At 41.6% G+C, this 10,313-nt stretch overlaps 1 protein-coding gene across 3 annotated transcripts in view; it reads right to left on the minus strand.

The window, feature by feature from the left end:
- The window catches only part of LOC102404037 (solute carrier family 4 member 1 adaptor protein), a 73,478-nt gene extending 63,253 nt beyond the window's left edge, over positions 1-10,225 (minus strand). For all 3 annotated transcript variants that reach the window (XM_045162347.1, XM_045162345.1, XM_045162346.1), the window contains exons 1-5: positions 9,370-10,225; positions 8,973-9,168; positions 7,447-7,569; positions 6,538-6,598; positions 6,071-6,210 (exon numbers count right to left, since the gene is read on the minus strand). In XM_045162347.1, coding sequence (XP_045018282.1) covers positions 6,071-6,210; positions 6,538-6,598; positions 7,447-7,569; positions 8,973-9,168; positions 9,370-10,029 — 1,180 coding nt within the window. In that variant the 5' untranslated portion in view covers positions 10,030-10,225. The remainder of the gene's footprint in view (positions 1-6,070; positions 6,211-6,537; positions 6,599-7,446; positions 7,570-8,972; positions 9,169-9,369) is intronic.
- Between the last annotated feature and the right edge of the window lie 88 nt (positions 10,226-10,313).

The following is a 10,313-nucleotide window of genomic DNA, read 5'->3' on the forward strand; positions in this document are numbered from 1 at the left end:
ATTACAGACAGAAGATACAAATCCAGGGCTGTAAGCATCCAGCTTTTCCATATGGGGTTAGAATCTCTCTGCAAAATAAAACCATGCACTCATGAGACAGACATACATATACACATATACAGGTTGCATATGTCCTCAGAATACTGAGTTCTGGTTTCACAGCACTAAGTTTTGCTTCCAGAACTTGCAGTCCTGGTTCATGCAGTTCTTTCTTCAATCCTGTGAGTTACTCTGTCTAGCTTCTGCAGCCAATAACCTTTTCCCCATATGAGTTTTCATTAGGTTTCTAATATTTGCAAACAAAACAGTCGTTATTAATAATAAACCGGGTAATTTCCAAGTTGAGATGGTATACTGAACACACATATCTAATTTCATTCTCTCCCCACACCCCACTAAGACTGCAGCAAAGAGATCTCTTTTTTAAAAGACACTAATCTACCACCTGACCTGTCTCTTGAGAAATCTGTATGCAGGTCAGGAAGCAACAGTTAGAACTGGACATGGAACAACAGATTGGTTCCAAATAGGAAAAGGAGTACGTCAAGGCTGTATATTGTCACCCTGCTTATTTAACTTATACGCCAAGTACATCATGAGAAACGCTGGACTGGAAGAAACACAAGCTGGAATCAAGATTGCCCAGAGAAATATCAATAACCTCAGATATGCAGATGACACCACCCTTATGGCAGAAAGTGAAGAGGAACTCAAAAGCCTCTTGATGAAAGTGAAAGTGGAGAGTGAAAAAGTTGGCTTAAAGCTCAACATTCAGAAAACGAAGATCATGGCATCTGGTCCCATCACTTCATGGGAAATAGATGGGGAAACGGTGGAAACAGTGTCAGATTTTACTTTTGGGGGCTCCAAAATCACTGCAGATGGTGACTGCAGCCATGAAATTTAAAGACGCTTATTCCTTGGAAGGAAAGTTATGACCAACCTAGATAGCATATTCAAAAGCAGAGACATTACTTTGCCAAAAAAGGTCTGTCTAGTCAGTTCAGCTCAGTTCAGTCGCTCGGTTGTGTCCAACTCTTTGTGACCCCATGAATCGCAGCACGCCAGGCCTCCCTGTCCATCACCAACTCCCGGAGTTCACCCAGACTCACGTCCATCAAGTCAGTGATGCCATCCAGCCATCTCATCCTCTGTCATCCCCTTCTCCTCCTGCCCCCAATCCCTCCCAGCTTCAGAATCTTTTCCAATGAGTCAGCTCTTCGTATGAGGTAGCCAAAGTACTGGAGTTTCAGCTTTATCATCATTCCTTCCAAAGAAATCCCAGGGCTGATCTCCTTCAACCAGATCCAACCAGATCTGATTGGTTCTGATCCAACCAGAATGGACTGGTTGGATCTCCTTGCAGTCCAAGGGACTCTCAAGAGTCTTCTCCAACACCACAGTTCAAAAGCATCAATTCTTCGGCGCTCAGCCTTCTTCACAGTCCAACTCTCACATCCATACATGACCACCGGAAAAAACATAGCCTTGACTAGACAAACCTTTGTTGGCAAAGTAATATCTCTGCTTTTAAATATGCTATCTAGGTTGGTCATAACTTTCCTTCCAAGGAGTAAGCGTCTTTTAACTTCATGGCTGCAGTCACCATCTGCAGTGACTTTGGAGCCCCAAAAAATAAAGTCTGACACTGTTTCTACCGTTTCCCCATCTATTTCCCATGAAGTGATGGGACCGGATGCCATGATCTTCGTTTTCTGAATGTTGAGCTTTAAGCCAACTTTTTCACTCTCCACTTTCACTTTCATCAAGAGGCTTTTGAGTTCCTCTTCACTTTCTGCCATAAGGGTGGTGTCATCTGCATATCTGAGGTTATTGATACTTCTCCCAACAATCTTCTTTCCAGCTTGTGTTTCTTCCAGTCCAGCGTTTCTCATGATGTACTCTGCATAGAAGTTAAATAAGCAGGGTGACAATATACAGCCTTGACGTACTCCTTTTCCTATTTGGAACCAGTCTGTTGTTCCATGTCCAGTTCTAACTATTGCTTCCTGACCTGCATACAGATTTCTCAAGAGGCAGATCAGGTGGTCTGGTATTCCCATCTCTTTCAGAATTTTCCACAGTTTATTGTGATCCACACAGTCAAAGGCTTTGCCATAGTCAATAAAGCAGAAATACTGGAACTCTCTTGCTTTTTCCATGATCCAGCGGATGTTGACAATTTGATCTCTGGTTCTTCTGCCTTTTCTAAAACAGCTTGAACATCTGGAAGTTCACGGTTCACATATTGCTGAAGCCTGGCTTGGAGAATTTTGAGCATTACCTTACTAGCGTGTGAGATGAGTGCAATTGTGCGGTAGTTTGAGCATTCTTTGGTATTGCCTTTCTTTGGGATTGGAATGAAAACTGACCTTATCCAGTCCTGTGGCCACTGCGGAGTTTTCCAAATCTCCTGTGGTCATGTATGGATGTGAGAGTTGGACTGTGAAAAAGGCTGAGCGCCAAAGAATTGATGCCTTTGAACTGTGGTGTTGGAGAAGACTCTTGAGGGTCCCTTGGACTGCAAGGAGATCCAACCAGTCCACTCTAAAGGAGATCAGCCCTGGGATTTCTTTGGAAGGAATGATGCTAAAGCTGAAACTCCAGTACTTTGGCCACCTCACGCGAAGAGTTGACTCATTGGAAAGGACTCTGATGCTGGGAGGGATTGGGGGCAGGAGGAGAAGGGGACGACAGAGGATGAGATGGCTGGATGGCATCACTGACTCGATGGACGTGAGTCTGGGCGAACTCCGGGAGTTGTTGATGGACAGGGAGGCCTGGCGTGCTGCGATTCATGGGGTCGCAAGGAGTCGGACATGACTGAGCGACTGAACTGAATCTACAAAGACAGGAAGAATAGGAATGGGGACAGCAACACCACCACATTTTTGGAAATTAGAAAGCAGACAGATGAGTGGAAACTAACTTAGCAAAACTAAAAAAAAAAAAAAAAAAAAAAACATGAATCCTAACCCAACAGGGGGGAAAAAACAGAACCAATCTGATCATACTACAGAATCCTCAAAAGGATCTAGAACTGGGGCTGGATAGCAGTGACAAAATAAAGAGGCCTGAGTAAAAGCTGATGGAGAAACAGATCATCTACCCCACCTATTCATGTCCTTCCCACCCCCAGGAAAAACCCCGAGTTTAAGATAGAAAGTATCTGGACTATGGATTGACTAGTATAATTGAGGGCATGGGTACTATGTTCAAAAACTAGCATTGTCCTGAAAATGGCTAAATGTTGAGAACATGCTCAGCTATCTCTACCACATAGGTCCAGGAATGCTGGCAGCCAGTCCTCTCTCTTCATGCAGGAGACTGAGGGGTACTCTGGAGAATCTTGCCCAGAGAAAAAGGAAAATCTACAGATACTTACATCAGGAGTTCCCCTGCAAAATGCCCACCCACATCCTTCTATAGTGTTGCTCAAACTTAAATAGCCCCACCTGCTCATCACCTTTTTGTCCCTAAGTAGTTTTTACAACTAAGAACTACATGACACCTGAGAAAGACCTCTACCATGCAGGATAGACATCAAATAAACAGAAAAAACAACCTGGAGAAAAGATATCAGCAGACCAATGAGACGTTAATATTCCATGAACAACAATGGCATATTACATTTTAAAAATGAATATCCAAAGAACAAAATGAGCTTTGGAAATTGAAATCTTGATAGCAAAATACAGAAAGAAAGTTGTAGAAATATCCCAGAAAGAACAAAAGAGACACAGAAACAGGACAGAGAAGGGAAGAAAGAAACACAGACAACCAGCCCAAGAGGTTCAATATCTAACAAACTTCCAGAGAACAGAAAGATAAAATGAGGGAATGGCACAATTCCCAAAATGTTCCTGAACTGTCCAGATTTCCAGATCAAACAGAGCCAACAAGTACCCAGGGAAATGGATAAAAATAAACCCACAGAAAGGTACATCATAGTTAAGTTTCAGAACTTTAAGAACAAAGGGAAACTCTTACAAACTTCTAGTGAGAGGAGGGGGAAAAAGATAACATATTTGGAAGGAATGATGCTAAAGCTGAAACTCCAGTACTTTGGCCACCTCATGCGAAGAGTTGACTCAGTGGAAAGGACTCTGATGCTGGGAGGGATTGGGGGCAGGAGGAGAAGGGGACGACAGGGGATGAGATGGCTGGATGGCATCACTGACTCGATGGATGTGAGTCTCAGTGAACTCCGGGAGTTGGTGATGGACAGGGAGGCCTGGCGTGCTGCGATTCATGGGGCCGCAAAGAGTCGGACATGACTGAGCGACTGATCTGATCTGATGATAGATCAGTAACCTGAATGGTTTAGGACTTCAACAGCAGTGCTGGATGTCATATAAGAGCAATGCCCTCAAAGTTGTGAAGGAAAATTACTTCCAATTGAGAGTTCTATTCCCAAACTATTAACCAAAAGTAAAGCCAGAATAATTTTACGTCCAAAGTGGAGAGTTTAATAAAGCTGACTTGCTATCTATCCTTTCTTAGGAATCTACTAGAGGATGTCCACCAAAACAACAGTAGAGCAAGAAAAATGAAAGATGTGAACTCCACTGAAGATTATTACCATCCATGCCCTTATTGTTGGTACCAGCTTCCTAACCTGCCAAAACTACAGAAAGATGTGTTCCACTAAAACAAACGAATAAACCAAGAAATATGAGAATTCATGAAACAGAAAATCCAACCCTAGAGAAAAAGAAAGGAAATCTCAAGGAAGATAACAAATGAAGCCCTAGATTACTGTTCTGCAGCAGGCATCCTTAAAAGAAGAGTGTTCTTCAGGAGAAATGTCTCCCAAAAAATCAGAACTGATAAATTACTTAACCTAATTGACCATATGGAAGAACACACTAAAAGGTTATTGAAATGTGTGGGAAGAATGAGAAACAGGTACCAAAAAAATCAAACACATGACACACAAACACAATTATTAACTCAAAACTGCTCAGTTGTAATTAATATTTGCATAAACATAACCTTGTAAACATTAAATACTTGTTTACATGACTAAAAATATAACAGCATGCTCATGCTTTTTAGAAATATGAAAATTTTTAAACTTTTTTTTATTGAAGTATAGCTGATTTATAACACTGCATTAGTTTTAGGTATACAGCATAGTAATTAATTTTTGTTTTGCACGTTATATTCCCTTACAGGTTATTACAAGATATTGGATTAGACATATGGATATATTTAAATGCCAGAAGAAATAATTGAAAGAGTTAAAGGACTTCTAGAGTCGAAGACTGCAGAGGGGCAGGATAAGAACAGGTATATTCTAAGACTTTGGTAGTTTTAAAGTATATGTAATTTACTTTGCAATAATAAAAAGTAACTTCGGAATAAAAAAAATAATTACCCAATTTTTTAAAAAATAAGGCAAATTTAATGCAATGATATAAAAATTACCAAAATAAGGTAAATTTAACACAACAATATAAAAACTATCCATGATACATTCTTGTGTTAAAAAGTCACAAAAGGGGCTTCCCTGGTGGTCCAGTGGTTAAGAATCCACCTTGTAATGCAGGGCACACCGGTTTGATCCCTGGTCCTGGAAGATCCCACATGCCATGGAGCAACTAAGCCCGTGTGCCACAGCTACTGAGACAGCAGTCTACAGACAGTGCTCCGCAAAAAAAAGAAGCCACCGTGATGAGACGCCCGCACACTGTAACCAGAGAGTAGCCCCTACTCTCTGCAACTAGAGAAAGCCCGCACAGAGCAACAAAGGCCCACTGCAGCCAAAAATAAATAAAATTTTTTTAAAGTCACAAAAGAATATAAATATAAATGCATTTGCTGTGAGTGTTTGTATTTTGTTAAAGGTTCTAGTTCTGAACACATGTCTATAGAGAATGTCTGGGAGAATATAAATAAACAAAGGTTACCTTTGGTTAAAGAGATAGAGAATGTTTTTCTTCTCATTTCATAGAATTCTGTACAATTTACATTTTTCCCCTAAAAGAGGTTTTATTACTTTATGTGTTCAATCTTCCTTCTTTCTATCCATCTTTTCTTTAAAAAGGGAGAGTCCCCACATACTCACCCGCCTCCTGCCGCAGCAATCCCAAAGTATCGAGGATTCGACAAGCTTCCAGTGAGCACTGAATCATTGCTTCTTTTTTCTTTCCTGAGTGAATGGCCTCTGCCACTAGCTGTTTTCCAGTTGAATCATCCACAGGTAATCTGCATTGGTATGGGAGGGATTTAAGCACAGAACTAAGCTCCAATCACATGAAAAACATTAATATTTTATGATAAGTCATATTTTTGAGATAGCTTTTTAATCTCAGTTCATTTTGTTCTATCCTGCCAAAGGTGAATTTCAATTCTTTTCCTTACACCTTTTACCGATCCCTCTATAAACCCAATGTGTTACTAAACTATCAATCCCCAAATTCATGAATAGTCTCAAAAAGACTAAAATTGCCCTTTGGGTTGTTGTCTGTAACCATAAATTAAACTTGAAATTAGCCACTTTCCAGAAATGGATGTTATGAGAAAAGAACATACCTCACCCTGCAGAGCCAAGTGCTATGACCCTGTTCATCAAATTCATATTCTAATTCTTCTCCTGTGGGAGGAGCAAAGACAAAACAATTTTAATAGCATCTGAAAATTACCAGTTGATACAAAGGGAAAAGATAGCAGAGGTTGAGTAAGAATACAAATGTCTCAAGCCACATCGAACACTAAATTTCAAAGCATTTCACTTCCTATTCCTAGGAATTATTATCTGATAATAAAACTAGGACAAGCTTGAGACAGAGAACGGCAAACTCAAAACAATCGAGTCTCCACACACAGGTTTGTCCACTAAATAGAAGCTTTCACACTTGTAAGTTGTAGACTTAATGTTAACTTGTCACACTTGCTTAGTTTTTAGAAGTGTAACTATTAAGTGAAGAATGCAAACAGTTCATATGTATATATTTATACTCATACACACACATACATATAAGTGTTCCCTAAAAGCTTATCTACTGAAACAATTCTTTGCAGAAACGTTCTTTTTTTAATTATTATCTCAAAGGCTTTATTCCAGTTTTAATTATTTTTTTAATGGAAACAATCTTTAAATCACATAAAGTGGAAATCCATGTTAAGAATGACAAAAGATCAGGGGAATTAGAAACAAATAAATTGTAACAAATTGGGTACGTCTCCCAACCACTCCTGTCCTGTATCTTCCGAGAAGGATGAGATGAATTGGAAAAAAGTACTTCCTTTTTCCAAGATGTGAAAAAAGACGAACAGAATTTTTACAATTTCCAAAACAAACCTGAAGCAACTGACCACACAGCCAAGAACTGAACAAGGAGGACGATAGATAAAATACAGCATTTCTAAGTACTTGAAGTCTAGAAAAGCACCCTCTTGTGGATACATTTTTACCAACAGGGTCAAAATCTATATACATACCTTCTCGGTCAAAAAAACCTTGGAGAGCCTTTTTTGGATCCTTTATATAAAAAGCCTCCCTTTCTTGTTGAAACTCTAAGACAATGGGGTTCTCTTCAGCCTCATCCTCTACAGCATCTTCTCCTACAGGATACAGGAAAGAAAGCAAAGACAATCAGACATAAGAGCCTATCTGACTGGCACTCACTATCCTTTTAGGCAGCACAAAGATAAGTTACCAATGACGAAAAGAAAGGTGGGGTGGGGAAGAACAAGCACAAAACCATCCATCTGAATATCTTTGGTTTTCTACATTGTGTGACAAGTTAAAACTTGTTTTCATGGCACCTTACTTTTGTTCTCCATCAATATATGTACTTTAAAAGCAAGACTGCCTACCACATTCTCTATGTAAAAAAAAGAAAAATCTAAACTCCTCAGTCCTGCATTCTCATTCTCTCACAGCCAGGTCTTATACTTTGTCTTCAATATAATTTTCCATTACTTATCATGTCCACCAACAGACTGATCTACTCGGTACTTCCTTAAAAATCACCAATCCCTGCCCTGGACACCGTCCCAATGCTCAGTTTCCTAAGGGCTTCTTTTCCTTTCCTTCAAGTCCCAGCTTAAAACCCTTCTGTTTATAAACTTATACACTGTCCCAAAGTTCTGTCAGTGCTGCCCAACAGGCATTATAACGAAAGCCATATATGCAATCTTACATTTTCTATTGGCCACATTAAAAACGTAAGAGAAACAGGTGAAATTATCATGTAATCAAAATAAAAGTATTATGAATGAGATATTTTACATTCTCTTTCCACACTAAGTCTTTGAAACCCAGTGTGTGTTTTACCTTTACGGCACATGTGAGTTTGGAGTGGCCACCCCGTAAGTGCCCAGTGTGACTGATGACGACAACACTGGATAGTGCAGGTCTAGGTACTCAGGGGCTGCTCCCTTCTCTGAACCCTTACTTCAGCATACTAGTGGTTTCCAGCTTGTTTGGCACTTACCACGAGTAATTTCATAAGATTTATCTGTCTTCCCCACAACACAGTTAAGGTCATCCAGCTTTTCAGACTCCACTCCTGAATAACTATCTGCCAAAATGTCTGGTGTTACAGAAAATTCAATTTATCCCTCTGATTAGATATTTCACATTTCAGGGTGTTTACACAAAGTACAAAAAATTCGACAGAACTCCTATATTAGATAATATCCCGTTTTATTTGATTGAATGTAGTTTCACTCCCTCTAGCAATAATCAGTACTTAATTAATGAAATAAATTTTAATTGTTAAACTATACACTAAGAGTTTTGAACAAGGGAGTGCATTGTAAAACACATGAAGAGAAATCAATTAGGCCCATAATTCAGTTTTTTGGCATCATAAAAGTTAATAAATCTAAGTTTTGGTAACCTATGTGCAAACTGTATTTGCCCTTTCTCAAAGAGTCATAAAAGCTGTATGATTTTTAAAAATTAACTGTACCAATAGAAACGGATTTATTAACCTCTGGCAGCAGTTTTAATGCCTTACCCATTCCCCAGGTGCAGCCCATTTCATCGTCCTGACTACTAGTATTTCTCTTTCTTTCAGCGGTATCCATTTCCTCTTCTTCATCTGAGTCTTCTCCCAGCATCTTCTTTTCCAACATTATTTGTTGCTGCTTGCGCAGTTCCTTCAGTTGTGTTACTGTCAACTCGGATTCTGCCTCTCGATCCTCCTCTGGTCCCTGATGAATCAAGCGAAAGAATTCTTTTAGAGTTTAGGATGGCTGAAGTCACTTTCAGAAACAAGGCAATGCATACAGACGTCTGGTGATGAGGAACGCACTTTCATAAAGGACAATCTCCTTTCTCAGGGAAAACTTAAGGAGCTCAGGAACGCACCCGGGTGGGCTCCAGAGATTTCAATTCTAGGGTTTTCTACCTACCTGAAGAAGAAAGAGCCGGGTGCTGCCTCCAAAGCGAAGAACATGTCCGACGTGGACCCGACAATAGGTGCGGGGTGGGATGCGGGTTTTGTTAAGAAAAGTGCCGTGGGTGCTTCCCAAATCGTAGAGATAGAAGCCAGGCCCGTGGCCGTCGCCTTCTGCATCGAGGCCGGACACCCTGTGCTGCAGCACGGCGTGGTAGCGAGACACCGAAGGATGCTCCAGGCACACGTCGCAGCTAGGGAGCCTCCCGAAAAGGCAGCAACTCAGTCCTTTCAAGTTCCGGGTGCCCAGGATGGTGCCGCCTTTTAGTGTCTCGAGGCTGTAGGGGGCCGTGGTGGGGCCGCCCCACGGCGGCTCTCGGTATGGGGAAGCCCGGGCCGGGCAGCCAGGGGAAGGAGCCGCCGTGTGGGGTCGCGGCTGCTCCTCCGCTGGACCCCTAGTCTCCCCGCTGTCCGGCAGGGCCGGCGGGACATCCGGCTCCCCGGAATCAGAGTTCGGCAGCGCCGTGGACCTTTCCTTCACCTCCTCCGGGTTTGGAGGATTGTTGGCCGGGGCCTTAATCCGCGCCGCCGAGGGCATCGGCAGGGATGGTTTCTTGAAGTCGTCATCGAGTTCCGGCGAAGCCAGCGGCTCGGACTGAGAGGGACTATCAGCCATCCTCAATCAGGAGCAGCCTCAAAATCTGTCCCTGGGAAACCTCACCCTCTTCAGGTCTCTACATTCCCCTCCACGTCTCCCTCTCTCCAGCCTCCAGACGCTTCTTTAGCAGCGACAGTGGAGTTGATCCTTTACGACCCAGAGCTTTGTGAAGAAGCGAGTTATCCCTGGAAGTTGTAGTAAGAGGAAAACAAGAAAAAGGCGGTCAGGGTACTGTCAGAATGGGGACATCTTTAGAGGTTGCAACCGAGTCGTAATAACTTCCTGCAGCGGAGCCTGATTGA

The sequence above is a fragment of the Bubalus bubalis genome, chromosome 12 (genome assembly GCF_019923935.1).
Source record: "Bubalus bubalis isolate 160015118507 breed Murrah chromosome 12, NDDB_SH_1, whole genome shotgun sequence".
NCBI lineage: Eukaryota > Metazoa > Chordata > Mammalia > Artiodactyla > Bovidae > Bubalus > Bubalus bubalis.